The sequence below is a fragment of the Lithobates pipiens genome, unplaced genomic scaffold (assembly GCF_037356315.1).
Source record: "Lithobates pipiens isolate NorthernLeopardFrog02 unplaced genomic scaffold, aLitPip1_a1.2 Scaffold_19, whole genome shotgun sequence".
Classification (NCBI taxonomy): Eukaryota; Metazoa; Chordata; class Amphibia; order Anura; family Ranidae; genus Lithobates; species Lithobates pipiens.
In genome coordinates this window covers 407,265,293-407,283,023 of record NW_027507764.1, presented here as the reverse complement: position 1 = coordinate 407,283,023, position 17,731 = coordinate 407,265,293, and the positions used below count along the sequence as shown (strand labels likewise).

At 41.3% G+C, this 17,731-nt stretch overlaps 1 protein-coding gene across 1 annotated transcript in view; it reads right to left on the bottom strand.

The window, feature by feature from the left end:
* LOC143997071 (acetyl-coenzyme A synthetase, cytoplasmic-like) overlaps nucleotides 1-17,324 on the bottom strand; it is a 75,452-nt gene extending 58,128 nt beyond the window's left edge. The window contains exons 1-3 of the mRNA XM_077492461.1: nucleotides 16,963-17,324; nucleotides 15,013-15,208; nucleotides 1,306-1,397 (exon numbers count right to left, since the gene is read on the bottom strand). Of these exons, the coding sequence (XP_077348587.1) occupies nucleotides 1,306-1,397; nucleotides 15,013-15,208; nucleotides 16,963-17,125 (451 nt within the window). The 5' untranslated portion in view covers nucleotides 17,126-17,324. The remainder of the gene's footprint in view (nucleotides 1-1,305; nucleotides 1,398-15,012; nucleotides 15,209-16,962) is intronic.
* Nucleotides 17,325-17,731: the final 407 nt, after the last annotated feature.

Below are 17,731 nucleotides of genomic sequence, written 5' to 3'. Positions count from 1 at the left end.
GGCACCCTCTTTAGTGGTCCTGCAGCTGGAGATTTGTATCCAGCCTGACATCACCATCAACTGTCATTTTCAGTTTACTGGTATTAAACAAACAGTCAGCCCATCAAAAACATAAAAATATACAATTAAATTTTTTTGTACGTGAGGAATTGGTAACAAAAAAAAAAAAAAACAAAAAAAAAAAACCCAAGCTTAAAAAAAATAAAATAAACTGATCATATAGTGTAAATAAGAAAATGGTATATAATGCATATAGCAAAGCCAATTTCAAACCTGAATATGTAGTTAAAACTCTAACACCCCCCCCCCCCCCCTCCTCCTTCCCCTGCATCCTTCTAGGACACGTCACAGTTCCCAGAAGGCTGCTGGGCCATTCACAGAACACAGCGCTGCTCACACATGCGCAGAGGGAAGCCAGTTATGAAGCCGCAAGTAGTCACAGCAGGCTTCCTAAAAGTAAATGCGTTGAGGTGAGGACTGCGCTGGATTCATGTACATGTAAGTGTCCCATTATTAAAAGTCAGCAGCTACAGTTTTGTATTGCTGACTTTTCATTTTTTGTTTCTAAGTTGAAGATCCGCTTTAGCAATCATTCGAAATCCACTGTATGTGGCATATCAACCAAATGGGTTAACTATAGGTTGAATATTTCAGCCAGAAGGGATTGATCAGAAAAGAAAATCATCTATCGAAGAGTGTATGGCCATCAGAAGTCACAATACTTTACCTCTGGTAGATTCTGCACCAAGGTCCAAACAAACACAGTAACATGTACATACATTTATTACATGATTCTGGAGATAATAAAATACATTAAAAAGGTTGTATTATATTATCAAACCAGGAACAGGGCCCACCACAGGATCCTTTGTTGCCTCAGTGTTTATTCTGACATGGGCTGAGATATTTCACCAGCCTCCAAGGATAAGAAAATTAAGCAAGGAGTTTAATTTCATGTTTCACATTAAAGTTGAACACATCCTAATGCTAGTTTCTGCATATGTCTTAATTATATTCTAAAAAGGTCTATAACAGCAATATGCAATTAGCGGACCTCCAGCTGTTGCAGAACTACATGTCCCATGAGGCATAGCAAGACTGACAGCAACAAGCATGACACCCAGATGCAGAGGCATCATGGGACTTGTAGTTTTGCAATAGCTGGAGGTCCACAGAGAATTGTATACCTATACCTTTGCCATCAACAGGGAATATAGAACATGAATTGTATGTTTATGTTCTATACATTGCTGTGTACTTTACTGGTATTGTTCCCATTCTCAGTGTACCCCATACACTACTTACCCAACTTCCTTAAGGCATTTGACAGCTTGCAGACTTTTATCAGTATATCACCATAGGAAATTACAGAAGAATCTGCAGGCGAATTCCCTTCCCTGAAATTCCAAAAGAAAAAATTGGTTGTTAGTATTAGTTTGGGAGATTATCTTCAATGAAATAAAACATAATCTCTGGTGTATTTTAGTTTAGAGCAGAAACCAGAGGGTTGAATCCTCTATAGGCTGCTTCTTGTATTCTTGTTTCTCAGGGACTCTGTATGAGAGATCACAAGCTCCTGTCACCTGTTATTCTACAATGTAGCAGGAAGACAAAGTCATCATGCTGCAGTTTTACAGTTCTCTTGCATGGATGTACCAAGTACCATGTAATACCTTTTGAAATATGCACAGTACATACAAAGACCTGCTATCTATCCATTGCTGGCACTCATTTCTATGATTAATCAGTGCAAACCAGGGGTGGACTGACAACTCATGGGGCCCCAGGCAATAGAGTATGGGGCCACACAGTACACACACACACACACACACACACACAGTAAAAGATACTGAAGAGGCGTGGCAGCTATAACCTTGGGGGGATTTAAAAAAAAAAAAAAAAAGAAGAAGAAGAGGAAAAACCACAGATTTTTACATACTTTCCCTGGTTTTATTGAGGCTGGTAACCCTGATGGGGCCCCTTAGTGGCATGGGGCTCTCAGGCAGTGTCCGAGTGCCTGAATGGTCAGTCCACCCCTGGTACAAACACAAGCTTGTGTCATACGTGAATGGTGCTAGATGTGCACACATGTATATGGCAGTTAACCACTTAAGCTCCGGACCATTTTGCGATTCAGCACGGTGCCGCTTTAACGGACAATTGCACGGTCGTGAGACGTGGCTCCCAGACAAGTTATTTTTTCCCCCACAAATAGAGCTTTCTTTTGGTGGTATTTGATCACCTATGCGTTTTTTATTTTTTGCGCTATAAAAAAAAAAAAAAAAAATAGAGTGACAATTTTGAAAAAAAAATATAAAAATAAAAAAAGGGGGACGTATTTTTTACTATAATAAATATCCCCAAAAATAAATACATATTTTTGTTAAAATAAATAAATAAATAAATAAATAAATGGGAATAAGCGTTTGATTGGTTTGCACAAAAGTTATAGCGTCTATAAAATAGGGGTTAGTTTTATGGCATTTTTATTATTATTATTTTATTTATTTATTTTTACTAGTAATGGTGTCGATCTGCTATATACAGGTAAAGCTTATGTAGGGAGATTTGTTTCATCCCTATGCATCATCTGATGCTGTTAAATTCACTGGGTATATGTGAGGGTTTACATCCACTTTAAAAAGGGGTTGTAAACCCTCGTCATAGAATGCATTAAGGTGAAAACCTCCTTTGCTGCAGCAGCACCCTCGAGTCCCACTTATACTTACCTGAGCCCCGTGCTCGTTCCCACCATGGGAATTACACCAGCTCTGGCCAGTGTGTCATCCGATTGGATAGATTGATATTAAGTTGCGCTAATCAGCCAAAAATATGAATGAAATGAGTAAGAAATGACAACAAATCAAGTCCATCCAATGTAGCAATATCAACGTGGCAATAACGAATAATACACCCAAAGAAACGTGATGTGAAAAGAAGAGATGACTCACTACTAAATTTACTGCCGCTTGCCGACCCCCTATGATCTCCTATTACGGGAGATCACAAGCGCTTTCGGCTCAATACCCAGCCAGGGCCTTTAACGGACACAGCAACGGTCACAGTCACAGCGTCTTAATAGGCTTCCATCACTCATATAGAGTGCAAGGACTCAAAATCCCCATGAAGAAATAAAAAGCTTCCATAGTGTAAACATTTTTAAGCTCACTGAGGGGTGATGGTGAGAGATTGAAGAAAACATATTGGATGGACTATTTGTTGTCATTTCTTACTCATTTCATTCATACTTTTATAGATGATTAGTGCAACTTATTATATGGAAAAAAAGTGTTTGTTACTGTATGTATCTCACAGGAAGTTGTTGCTTTTTCACACATATCGTTTTTCATTTTTGGTAGCGCAGTAATTACTTTTTGCTGGATAGATTGATAGCAGCACAGCCATTGACTCCTACTGCTGTCAATCAAATTCAATGATGTGGGCACCGGGGGGAGGGGCCAAGTCCTGCTGTCTATGGAGCGCGCCCGAACAGGTGTCCACGAAGGAGAGCGTTTCTCCAGTGGGGCACTCAAGAAGAGGAGCCAAGAGCGCCACAGAGGGGGATCGGGGCCACTCTGTGCAAAACCAACTGCACTGCGGAGGCAGGTACCATAATAATAAAAAAAATAAAAATAAAAAAAAAAGGATGGAGGATGAAACTTTACAACCACTTTAAGTTATTCTAAAGAACCTGCCACTTTGCCCTCTTAAAGACCTGAAAAAGTATGCAGCAAATGAAAAAGTCAGGGAGAACACAGGTCTCCTTATCTGCACATTTGCTACAAGTCACTTACTCAGGAAACACTGAGACTCCTGGCATCAAACAATAAAATGGATATAAACAAGTCATTGCTTAAAAATGTTATTACATAAGAGAATGTCTAACAGGAGCAGATTTTATTATTAGTACAGATACTTATATAGTCATTTTATGCAGTGCTGTTAAATTCATATGCGATTCAATGCAGTGCGTTTTAGCCCATTAATTTTAAATGAGCTCCAATCGCGCCAAAGTCGTGCATGCCCCAATTTTGGTACTGCATTGCAACCTGATCACCTCACTTCTGTGCTATGCGAGCTGGGGGCAGGTAAATGCACTACATTGCCCACCTGCATATGGAGTGTTAAGATTGCACTGACACTCACTGCAAATCGCAAGGGAAGTGCGAATTCAATGGGGTGGGGAAAGTGCACATGGATCGGGGGGGGGGGGGGGGGGTTTCCGCACAGCATTTGCGTGAACCTAGGCTCAAGGAGCTTACAAATCAAAAGGTCCCCAACTCAAATTCATACATACACATACAAGGGACAATTTAGCCAGGAAACAATTAACCTACTAGCATGTTTTTGGTGTGTGGGAGGAAACCCATGCATGCAGGCACATCGAGAACATGCAAATTCCAGGCATGTAGTGCCACGGTTGGAAATCAACCTGAAAAGCCACAATCCTACTACATACAAGTGCATTTTTTTTTTATCTAACAGTCTGTAAACACAACGGTCACAGAAAACATGGACTGGAATAGACATGTTCTAGTCTACTGTTGGAAATGTCACATAGGGGATACACTGAAAAGCGATAAAAGTTACAAGATACTGACTATCTGCGCTAGACTAGCTGACATTTTTAGAGCGATAAATACATGTCAATAAACTGCAGTGTGTACGTGTGTTGACTACCTAAGAAGTGCAAGTATTATCAGGTATTTCAGCAGTTAAAGGGACACATATCCTTTAGTTCTGTGTACACAAGCTGTGGCCAGCACCCTGCCTTACTGACGTGGAACCATCAAGATATTGCCACAACAAAAGTAAAGTTCACCTGTCAAATAAATAAAAACACACCACACACACACACACACACACACACACACACACACACACACCCTTCAGAAATGCACAGCTCATTATAGATTTTTATAACCAAAAAACATAACAAAGGATACAAGATGACTTATTTACATATTTAGTAGAGCAAATTAAGAGAAAATTGTAGCAACTCACAATAGCTTATCACAACAAAGTGCTAGAAAGTACTGCATTTTGAAAATCGTTTTCCACTAAACGACTTTATAAAGCCCCTAAATTCACAACAGGACCGGTCATCTACATTTGCTAGCCGATTTTGCTCTACGCAGTGTGGTTACTTTGTTTCTTTGCCTAGGCAGTTGCTTTTCTGCATAAAGTCTCGAGAAGGCTCACTATTTAAAATGCACTTTTAATACAGTTGATGCAATTACACACTTTCATGACAAACAACTGAGGTCTTCTTACAACGATCAAATGATTAATTGGGTTTTCATTTAACGTTGTTTACACCTAATCTGATGGGTAAACACAAGTGTCTGAATAGCAGGAGACAGTATGACATGGCTAGAATCATGTTGGGATTGTATGTCGTTGTATGCAGTCACTGTATACCATATCTTGCATGTGATCCATGTACTTTGTTCAGATGCTGTATATCCAGCTAAACATTGGGGTTGATTTACTGGTTTTTGAGTGCAAAATCTGGTGCAGCTGTGCACGGTAGCCAATCATGTGGCTGAATTCCCAGAACCACAAAGGAAGCAGATGCTGGGAGATGTGAAAAGGTGCGTCACAATAAACCATGTCTTATATACAACCACCTTTCACCGTGACCACTGATCACTATGACACAATTTTGTGTTATATTTGAGCTGTCCTGATTTAAATCATTCAACCCGCAGACATCACAGCAAGGATGGATATGCTTACCTATTCTTCTTAGAAAGCTCCGGTCTGGTCTCGGGATCTCCCCAGCGGCCAACTTCAAAAGAGAGGAGAGAGCACTGACAATGGATGGAATGCCTGGGCAGTGACGTCATCCATAGTCTTACTATGAGGCATCCATTGGCAGCTGTCCCTCCTCTCCCCTGAAGCTGGCTGCTGTTCATGTGACCAGAACGGAGCACCCTAATAATAGGCAATTATAAGCATCTTTGTTCTTCAGGGTAGTTAGTATAGGAGTTAGAAGGGGTGCGGGAGTAGATTTAAATGTACTTAGTCCAAGCCCTGACTTTTACTTTAAGGTATATAAATGACAGCTAGAAGTTGATTTGATGTAAGGCCCAAATGGTTCAGATTCTGTCTGCTCTGGTTTTAAGAATTTTCTCCCGATATGTTTATGGACATCATTGCTCATCCAAGATCAGAGCATTGCATGATGTGAGCCGATTTTTTTTTTTTTGCTGGTTCAGTCAGCTGCCGAGGAATGGAAGGACAGGTGGTCACACAGAAAAAGATCACTTGTCTCCACATATACTGTACATACAGTGCCTTGCAAAATTATTCAGCCCCCTTGCGTTAATACTTTGTAGAGCCACCTTTTGCTGCGATTACAGCTGCAAGTCGCTTGGGGTATGGCTATCAGTTTTGCACATTGAGAGACTGAAATTCTTGCCCATTCTTCCTTGCAAAACAGCTCGAGCTCAGTGAGGTTGGATGGAGAGCGTTTGTGAACAGCAGTTTTCAGCTCTTTCCACAGATTCTCGATTGGATTCAGGTCTGGACTTTGACTTGGCCATTCTAACACCTGGATGTGTTTATTTGTGAACCATTCCTTTGTAGATTTTGCTGTATGTTTGGGATCATTGTCTTGTTGGAAGATAAATCTCCGTCCCAGTTTCAGGTCTTTTGCAGACTCCAACAGGTTTTCATCCAGAATGGTCCTGTATTTGGCTGCATCCATCGTCCCCTCAATTTTAACCATCTTCCCAGGCCCTGCTGAAGAAAAGCAGGCCCAAACCATGATGCTGCCACCACCATGTTTGACAGTAGGGATGGTGTGTTGAGGGTGATGAGCTGTGTTGCTTTTACGCCAAACATATCATTTTGCATTGTGGGCAAAAAGTTTGATTTTGGTTTCATCTGACCAGAGCACCTTCTTCCACATGTTTGGTGTGTCTCCCAGGTGGCTTGTGGCAAACTTTAGACGAGACTTTTTATGGATATCTTTGAGAAATGGCTTTCTTCTTGCCACTCTTCCATAAAGGCCAGATTTGTGCAGTGTACGACTGATTGTTGTCCTATGGACAGACTCTCCCACCTCAGCTGTAGTTCTCTGCAGTTCATCCAAAGTGATCATGGGCCTCTTGGCTGCATCTCTGATCAGTCTTCTCCTTGTCTGAGCTGAAAGTTTAGAGGGACAGCCAGGTCTTGGTAGATTTGCAGTGGTCTGATACTCCTTCCATTTCAAAATGATCGCTTGCACAGTGCTCCTTGGGATGTTTAAAGCTTGGGAAATATTTTTGTATCCAAATCCGGCTTTAAACTTCTCCACAACAGTATTACGGACCTGCCTGGTGTGTTCCTTGGTCTTCATGATGCTCTCTGCGCTTTTAACAGAACCCTGAGGCTATCACAGAGCAGGTGCATTTATACAGAGACTTGATTACACACAGGTGGATTCTATTTATCACCATCAGTCATTTAGGACAACATTGGATGATTCAGAGATCGTCGCTGAACTTCTGGAGTGAGTTTGCTGCACTGAAAGTAAAGGGGCCGAATAATTTTGCACGCACCACTTTTCAGTTTTTTTATTTGCTAAAAAAGTTTAAAATATCCAATAGATTTCGTTCCACTTCACAATTGTGTCCCACTTGTTGGTGATTCTTCACAAAAAAATAAAATTTTATATCTTTATGTTTGAAGCCTGAAATGTGGCAAAAGGTTGAAAAGTTCAAGGGGGCCGAATACTTTCGCAAGGCACTGCATCATACATAGACAGTTTTTCACAAGAATGGCTGTCATGTTTCTAACAAGCAGTGTTAATTGTGTAGTTATTTTAAATGAACAACACAAGGGAAATGTAAAAGGTGGTTTACAGGAAAGAAGCTTGCCTCATCTAGGGCCTGCCCAAGGATGGCATTCTTTATAGTTGCCACCATTATAAGGGACATTTTCCCTGTTTGACAACAATGATTTGGTTTTTAGCAGTGATTCCCAGAGACCTGAAAATTATTTAGGGGTTCCTCTGGGGTAATAAGGTTGAAAAGGGCTGGTTTAGACTTCACATTTTTTACAAATTTAAACCTTACTAGCAGTTCATGAAAGTTTCACCCAGGATTCTTACATTTTCTCATCAGATTCCTTTGTAAAACCGTGTGAATCCTGGGTGAACTTTGCGTGAAAATAATTTATAAATAGGTCTTCTATAAAAAGACAATTCTGTTATGTCATGTAAGAGTTATGCAAGGCTGCAATCATCAGCATGTATAATAGTCTGACATTTTAAGACCATGTCAAACCTGTTGTTTGAATATTAATATAGCTGTAAAGTGAGCAAACATAGGCCCTCTCATTTTATTACCACAGTTATATATATATAATAATGTCAACATAACTATTCAAAACTGAACTCTAGACAAACTGGTCCACATACAGATAAAACATACTGTATTTGTATGATTTTTGTTCAGGGGATTTTGGAAAGAGAATATAAGGGGAGATGAAGTAAGTATACCATAGGCACTGTAGGATTTCTGTCGTTCAAATATAAGGGGAAGATTCAGGCAGTTCAAAATCAGCAGTATTTTAAAATTCAGTTTGTAATAATGATTACAAGGGACAAAAAAAAAAAAAATTATATATATATATATATATATATATATATATATATATATATATATATATATATATATATATATATATATATATATATATATATATATATATATATATATATATATACCCAGGACCCTGCATTCACTATATCTGGTCTCCCACAGTACACAGAACATTGAAATGCATTAGTCTTGGTATATATAAACTGCTAAACACCTTTTCTCATTAGCAGTATATAGTAGTCTTGTAACTTCTATCAGTGTGTGGTTAAAGCTGGTAGGAGGGGTTTATTTCTCCCCAGATTGCCCTACAAGAATGCACCCCTGACCCTCTGTATGGACAGTGCTGATTGGCCCCATGCAGATCACATGCACTCTCCCAAGAGGGAAAAAAAAAAAAAACACTCTAGCAATACACACCAAACTGAGAATGTGCAGAGTGCATCCAAGGCTCTGTTCCATCAGGAGATGGATTGGGGACTGTGAAGGAATGGGAGGATATGAGAAGACAGGATCAAGCAGCCTTTTTTTTTTTTTTTTTTTTACACAATGCAGAGGATTAACCCCTTAACATACTGTATTGCATATACAGACTGATTTTATGGTTGTGGGTTTAGTAACACTAACTTTATTTGTAACATGTATAGAATGAACATGATCTATTGTGAAATCATTTTTTCATCGATTGGTTCATCTGTACTATGTTTCTAATTAACCTCATATGGTTGGTTTCATGTAAACCAGATGTGCCTCAAGGCTGATTTTTGCTAGCCCCCTGCCAAGACCCCCAGGACAACACATCTGTGGCAATTCCTAATAAAGCAGCTACTTTAGTAGCGGGGTGCAATCATACAGCATATCACAGCTAAGAATTCAGATTGGCTTTATAGAGCGATCTAATGGTTCTAAAAATAAGAATCAAATATTGTTGCAATTCAAACCTCACCCAACTAGTATATCCACTATTCAGAGCATTTGTGGCCTAAGTCTGGGTTAATATATTGATCAGGGATATGCGGAAATCAGAAGAAATGGTGTTTCATCTGTCAGATTTCCTGTGATGATAGCACCAGTTAGCTTGCATTCTTGACCCATACAAACTGGGCTTCTCAAACAGCTGCAGTCTCTTGACATCTAAAGCCAGCACACATTTATATTAGTAGTGATGTAACAGTATCAATGCAAAGGTAGCAAAGATTCGCTACTATATAATCCGGTTTAAGCCCTTTAGATCAGGTATAATACTAGAACAGCAATAGAAATTCAAATTGCTATCAGTACCATCATTAAAAGAAACCCTTCAGAGACAGTGCTGGTGATGCCTTTCTATATTGCTCTCTCTCTATTACCATAATCACCACTGCACAGGTCATCCAGATATATATCAACATGTCCTTTAAGTCATCCAACCTCTATTCCTGCTTACCACAAGAAGCCAAGAATATCACTGGGCGGAGGTGATACATTTGCTGTGTGTCTTTGTAATGGGGACAGAATGTCACCTTTATTTAAGATGAGTAGGAATGTTGGCTGACCTAAAAATCAAATCATGTTGGAGACTAGGAGTGTCATCTAAACAGTTTCTAGGGCAGTGATTGTTAAACACTGAAGTCCAATTGTTGGTGCCATTGGGAGAAATTGTGCCCCTCATTGGTATCGGGGGGGGGGGGGCAGACATAAGCGGAGCGGACACAGACAAGCCACCCGCCTGCTCAGCGGGGATCAGTGCCCAGATTCCCCGCTGAGCTGGTGGAGTCCGCTCCACGTGGAAGAGCCTAACAGGGACATAGAAAGCAAAAAATACCCAACATGTTCTAATCCCTCTCCATTCTATTCAGAACTAAAACAAAAAGTTTTGCCTAAAGTATACCTATACAAAGAGAAACGAATGCACAGAACAGTGATTGTAGGTGCATGTTTAAGATCATGAAAGGATATACAAAGAACACCACTGCATATGTTATCTTAGTTCTTTTTTTGTATGTTGGCTGTGCAAAGATAACATCTGTAATATATGAAATGCATCATGTATAGGCACGCTGGTTTAAAACTAGATCTGCAGAGATTTGATCAACAGCCAATAATCAAAATCCCTTGTATGTGGCTGCCTTTATTCTACCTGGCTATATGGTTATCAAAGCTCATTGCTTGTTATTCTACTGTAAAATGTACCAGAACAAGTAGAAGTTATCTTGTGAGTCTAAGTAATATCATATACTGGTTCCAACATGATTTCCAAGGTATGTCAGCACAAAACATCAAGATGCTGCTTTCCTTCCTAAATAAAATCAGTTTCCAAGATCACCGACTAGAACATTTCCTGTTGTAATGAGCAGCAATAAAGATAAACCCCAGAAAAACTGACAGGCTGGTTGTATCGATCAACTTGAGTACAAACAGCATACCCGTGCATGGTTTCCATTTCAGCCACTCCCTGCTGAACCGGACGAGATTCATTTTATATCATAATAAAAACTAAAATTAAATTCATCACCAGGAAGTCAGATTTACATGCAACATTATATGACATAGACACAGATCCACCCCCCCCACCCACGCCATATCCCCCTCATCACAAACACCCCTCAGTCACAGATCCTCCATCAATATTACAGACTGCTCCTTCCATAAGATTGCAGCACTCCCCCTCCCATAACTTATTTACACAAGACGGAAGCATGGTATGTCTGGTTACTAGACAGCGGGGCAGTCCCAGCAATCACCCACTTCTTAATTTAAAAAGGGGGGGGGTTACCTAGTTTTGACAGGTATCCGCTTCTTAATTCTACTTGGATCATCTCTTCTACCCCCTCCATTCAGTCTTCAGTGGGAAACCGGCTGTGAAGTCGCAATTTGTCACAGTTGGGTGCCCACATTTGAGATGCTGCCACCAGGGACAGAACGACTTGGGTGACCACATTGCTGGATCATGGTACAGGTGAATGTCTGTTTATTAAAAAAAAGTCAGTAGCTAGTTTTTGTAGCTGCTGACTTAATAAATCCTCAGACAGTCATTGACACTGCGGCTGTCTGAATACAATAGCTGGCAGTAGAGATTCCGCAATCCTTAAGCAAGTAAAAATCTCCATACTTTTTTTTTTTGTTTTTTTTATTTCCTTCAAAAATTTCTGTGTGAAATACAATTATTCCTAAGTCCCTTACACACGATACAAATTGGATGGAAAAATTTGTACGACGAGCTGTCTGATGATTTTCGTATCGTTCGTATGGTGGTTTTGAAAGCCAATTTCGCTTTTTTATCAGACAAAAGCTGGATGTGCAGACTATAAAATTTTAAAAGACGTGAACTCAACGTCCAATTTTCGTTTCATTAGTACAGTTTTCGTACAAGTAAAAAAAAAAAAAAAATTCGTAAGAGCAAGACTACACATCTCTCAATCTTTCATAAAAAAATAAAATAAAAAAACAACAACACACAACAGGCTTGTGTTCACATATCCAAACAAATGCTTCCTTAAATTAGTATTCACCACTATGTGTTCCAATCATCCCCTGAGGAAGCCACGTGACCCTGTGGCGTAATGTGTAGGGGAGGGGCCAATCTGTTTTCACACTGAGGCGCGCATTGTGAGCATACTGTGTCGTATAACCGCACTGTGGGGACTTAAAGCTTTTTAGTTTGGTGCACTCTAAGCAACAGAAAAATGTGAGTGTTTTTATACTTTGTGTTTAATAAACCTGTTGTTTTAAAAGATAAAGCGCTATGTCCAGCTTTCTCTCTTTACGATTTGGGCTTATGGAGATAAGTGTAAGAGAATGAGGATTCTAATTTCAAGATTACCAGCAAAAGAGTGAAACAGCATAAAACAGATCCCCAGAGAGGGACAAAAGCGCAAATAGACCATTGGTTGGTCTCATCTCCAAGGTGAGGGCACATCGGATGAGGGGATAATCACTAAAGCATGTGGATGACTGGAGCACATAGTGCTGACCACAAGTTAAGGAAGCAGCAGTTTCAATATGTGAACACAAGCCTTTTTTTTTTTTTTTTTTTTTTTTTATGAAACATTGAGCATATGCGAGCAAATTCATACCAAAGGACACTTTATGGACTAATGCATTGTTTTGTTTAGGTTATATATGGTTTTATATAATATGCCGATTTTGAAAATTGCTATGCAAGCAGATTTAAAGGGATACTAACACATTAGTGTTTGGGAGTCTGGCACCACATTTGAATACAATTTTACTATGGTATTACATTACATTCTTTTAGTTTTGCATCAAGCAGTAAACATTAAAGCCTTGGTCACCTGGGATTTCATTAAAATGTCCCTCTTGAGGAATTTGAGGAATCCCAGAGACCATACAGGAAGAGCAGGAAAATCTACACAATGGAGACTCAGATCAATAAATTAAGGCAACAGAGGCTTTAACATTTACTGTTCGAAGCAGTGTATTAATAGCTGTGAATTTATCAATCTATTTGTGCTGTTTTTTTCCCTGACCATAAGACACCAGACTTTTCAGATAATCTATAGATTTTTTGGTCAAATTTGAAGATGATCAGACCTCCACCTTCTGCAATCAATGTTTCATGGAAGATTTAGAGTAGACTCTTGGGAGCTCACCTACTGAGCCAATCTAAGGCACGTGTAAAATTGTTCACACTGTACAATCAGATTGTATAATCTCCTTTAGATCTACCATCAAATATGCAGTGCAAGGACCTGGGTGATTGGATACTTTTTGGATTGTTTAGGCTTGGCCTTGTACAATCAGAATATACAGAGTATGCCCACTGTAAGAGAACTCTTCCAAATACTGTTGATGGATTTTGAAAAGCAGGGATTTAAGCTCACCACAGGTGGATCAAAATTCATCCAGTTCAGCAGGAACCAGACAAATTTTGAATAGTGTGTGGCCATTCCTGCTCAATGGAAGTCAATCATTAGATCGACTTCTGTTGAATGGCCAGTTGGAAAATCTTTTGTTTTTGATAGCAGCAGGAGCCCCTGTCAGAATACAAAGTCTTAGTTGGGGGGGATACCTCCATTCAGCTGAATGTGGATGAAGGAATCTGGGTTTTTCTCCTGCTAAGGAACACCACATTAAGGCCCCTTTCACATGGGTGATCCGATCAGGTCCACTTGTCAGTTTTTCAGACGAACCCAATCATACCCTCCAGTGCCTTCTATGGAGCGGTGGATGTCAGCAGATACATGTTCACCGACACCCGCTATCCCATCCGATCCCATCTGCCCAAAACAGACGAATGGGGGACCTATTCCCCATCCACCTAGCAGATCGAATTGGATGGCATTGGATCGAAACAGACAGGCAGTTAATTTCCATCTAATTGCCCCATAGACAAGAGTGGGCTGTGTCTATGTCTTCTCCGCTATGCAGAGCTATCCGGCTGCTCAGTGGGGAACAGCGGAGAGATTCCCCGCTGAGCAAGCAGAACCTGGTTCACAGAGGCGTCTGTTTGAAAGGGGCCTAAGGCCTCCTGGGATATATGGATGTACATACAGTCTCACAGCAGGCACAGCATTTGCCTAGGCCCTAAACCCTTTAAAAAAATTAAATAAATAAAAAAGCTGTTATGCGGAGAAGGGGGGGGGGGGGGGGCAGGAGGCACTTTCATTTTCTGGCTAAAGACCTGCTTTCAAATAGTTTATTTGGACCAACCAAATTATTACCTTCACTAAGACCCCATTCACACCTGAGCATTTTGTAGCTTGAAGCCTGAAGCTACAAAACGCTAGAGGGGAAAAAATCTATTATTCTCAATGGAGATGGTTCACATCTCCACTCCATGTCGCCTGAAGCCGAACTCCTGAAGCTCAAACAAGTTCCGGACCCTTTTTTGTCGCTCAAATCAGGCAGATTTGGGCGTTTTTCTTCTTTTAACATTGGTGATCTTTTGCCCTGCACAAAATTGCGGTAAAAAACGCTGCAAAATCGATTTTCTGCTTGAAAACTCTACGCTCAGGTGTGAATGCAGACTAACAGATACACCAACTGTTGAGTGCTGCCTCAGCTACATACAGTATACAGCAATGTGTTCAGGCAGCAGTATGGAGACTTCCAGCCCAGCCCCCAAAAGAAAAATCAGGCTGGGCCAAGTGCATTTTCTGAATGAATACAAGGCTTCCTATGATTAGCTGAGGTGGAAAGGTGCGTGAATTACGTCAACACCAATTAATTTTAGAAAGCTTAAAGTGATTGTAAAGGCTTGTTTCTTATTCGTTCCGAAGGAAAACCTATGCTCTTTAGGCAATCAATACGATCATATTATACACAATGTAAACCATTCTATACAATGTAAATACAAAAATGTGTCCGAGTACTTCTATCTTTGTGGATTTCTTATGTCACATGGAGGCTTGTGTACACACAGTTACATAATTTAACTAGGCAGGTCAATTAGACACAGTGTTTACTATGTAGGATGTATTACCAGAAGTATGCCGTCTTGGCCCCAAGGTTTTTCTCCAAGACATTTCTGTCCAGCACATTGTAGCACACATTGGTTTTTGCCCCTTTCATGAATTCCACAAATATATTGCCTTTGGTGAGGTCAAAATTATAATCCAGCACCTTGCCACTGGGAGGGGATTTCCAATAAAATTCAGAGGCAACCTCCGTCCAAAATTCTGCAGAGGAAAAAATGTTTGAGGAAGTGATAAACATTAAATAAAACCATAAAAATAATAATCAATCTATTGAAAAATATCAGTTATTTGACAGTGTGAAACCATTAAGTTATGAAGAGAAATTGCCTTATTCAATTACAGTTATTATTGGTAATGGTACCCTGTCGCTACATTAAACCCTTGCCGACACCTCCCACTGGACCTTTAAGGTGTCCTGAATGAGAGGAGGCAGTGTTCCTGACCATGTACCGATGTTACATGATTGTGAACCACTGCCAACAGCTCCCAATCACGAATGGTGAGCAGGAGCTGTCTGACTGCACAGCTGTCTGGGAAGGCACCATGAGTGTGGTTATACTTACCTGCTCTGTGCAGGTGTTTCACACAGTGCAGCACCAATCCTCCTCTTCTTGTGTCCCCCACTGGCACTCTTAGCCCCTCTTTCCTGCAGAGTTCCCTCACAGCAAGCAGCTTGCTATGGCAGCACACAAGCAGGCTCCCTCCCACATTGCTGCTCTGTGTTCATACACACACAGTGCATGGCTCGGCCCAGTCCACTGCTATCTCCTCATTGGCTCACTGGCTGTGATTGACAGTAGCAGGAGCCAGTGGTGTGTCTCGGCCAATGAGGAGGAAGAGACCTGGGAGAGCCGCTGCTCTCATACTCACTGCTGGATCGATATGAGGCTCAGGTAAGTATTAGGGGGGCTACTGCACACAGAAGGTTTTACCTTCATGTATTCTATGCAGGAAGGTAAAAAAAAATCTTGAGCTTTTAAAACCACTTTAAGGCCAAGTTTACACTTGCGACAAAACTTGTCACTCTTCTGAAAAGCATTTGTAAGGCATTTGACTGGTGGTCATCGTCTCCCACTGCTGTCAATCAAAGTCAGTGACAAGGGAGTGGGGGGTGGGGCCAAGTCCCATTGTCCATCTCAACGGACGCAGCGGGGCTCAGGAGCAAGCCCATACGAGTGTCCCCATGTGAAGAAGCTTCCTATTAGGGGCACTAGCCAGAGAGGAGGAGCCAGGAACGCCAGTGGGGGACCTGAGAAGAGGTGGTTCAGGTCCGCTATGTGTAATTCTATTGTTAAACACAAAAAAAAAAAAAAAAAAAAAAACACACATTAAACAAAACCGTAATATATAGCATCTTACCAATTCTTAAATGTACTGGCTGCATTTGTTTTCTTTTTTTCTCCCCTTTATATTCCCCTGGCGACAACGCCAGTAACACACCTCCTGTCTCATTCTAAACTAGACTCCTCTACGTCTTTCTCCAACTGTGGCTGTCTGACCTCGCATCTGATGGATTCAAATAGTTTGGGAGCCAACACCACAATGCCAATGATCTGTCATGGGGATACTCAGATCACCATTGGAAGGGCGACCCCCGATTAATTAGCAGGGGTTACCAATGATCAGAAAATTTTTAGGAGTTCCTCGGGGGATGAACCTTATCTCAAAAGGGTTCCCCGGGGGGTGAATATTCAGGGGGTTCCTCTGGGGTGAACCTTATTTCAAAGGGTTCCTCTGGGGTGACAATTCAGGGGGTTCGTGTGTGTGTGTGTGTCATTTCAGGGGATTATGTGGGGTGAATATTCAGGGGGTTCCTGGGGGGGGGTCGTTCCAGGGGATTATGTGGGGGTGAATATTCATGGGGTTCCTCTGGGTGGAAACTATTTTAGGGGGTTCCTGTGGGGTGAAAGGCTGAGAAGGACTTATAACCCTGTCCTGGGGCTGTCTAGAAATACCTTGGGGGTGGTGGATGGACTTGTCGTACAAAGCCTGGTATATATCGAAGTCTGGGATGTGTGCATGGAGTTGCAGGGAGTCTCCAGGCGGATAGGTGACCAGTTCCTCCTCCTCCTCCTTTACATGGGTCACTCCTGATGCTGCCTTCACCTGGCTTGGCATGTTTGCTGCAAGAAACCACAGAGAGCAGTGACTCGTCCCCAGTCGGAATGGTGGAGATCGCGGATAGCGGTGCCCCTCCTTCCTGTAGATGTCAGTGAATGGAGCTCCGGAGGATTTGGAACAGGTTAATCCCTCCTCACCGCCTCCTTCTCCTCAGTCACAGCTCTCCCTTCTGCCGCTCCACAAACCTATTTGCGAATCTCGGCTGGGTCTGTATACTCATATCTCGCCATCCAATCACAAGCCTCCGTGCTCACACTCCTCCACTTTGATTGGTTGCGGCGCACTCGGCTCATCTCTTGCCATTGTGTTTCGGAGGGGATGTGGTGTGGAGCCAGCGGGCGGAGGAGTGGAGGGGAGGGCAGAGATATGGCTCCGAGAATACAGGGATTGCCTTGACACCTGTGCTTGGAAGTTGTCCTCTAAATTCTTGTGTTGTCATTCTCGAATTGCTGTAGTAAGCAGCTTGGTGAACTTACAGCAGTCTGCGGTGGGTGAAATGTGAGAGCTATTCAAGCCCAAAACCAGCATTCATTGGAGGAAGTTTCTGATGTATTACAGATTGTTACCTCCTAATTTATATAGGAGACACTTGTAGGGGCAAAA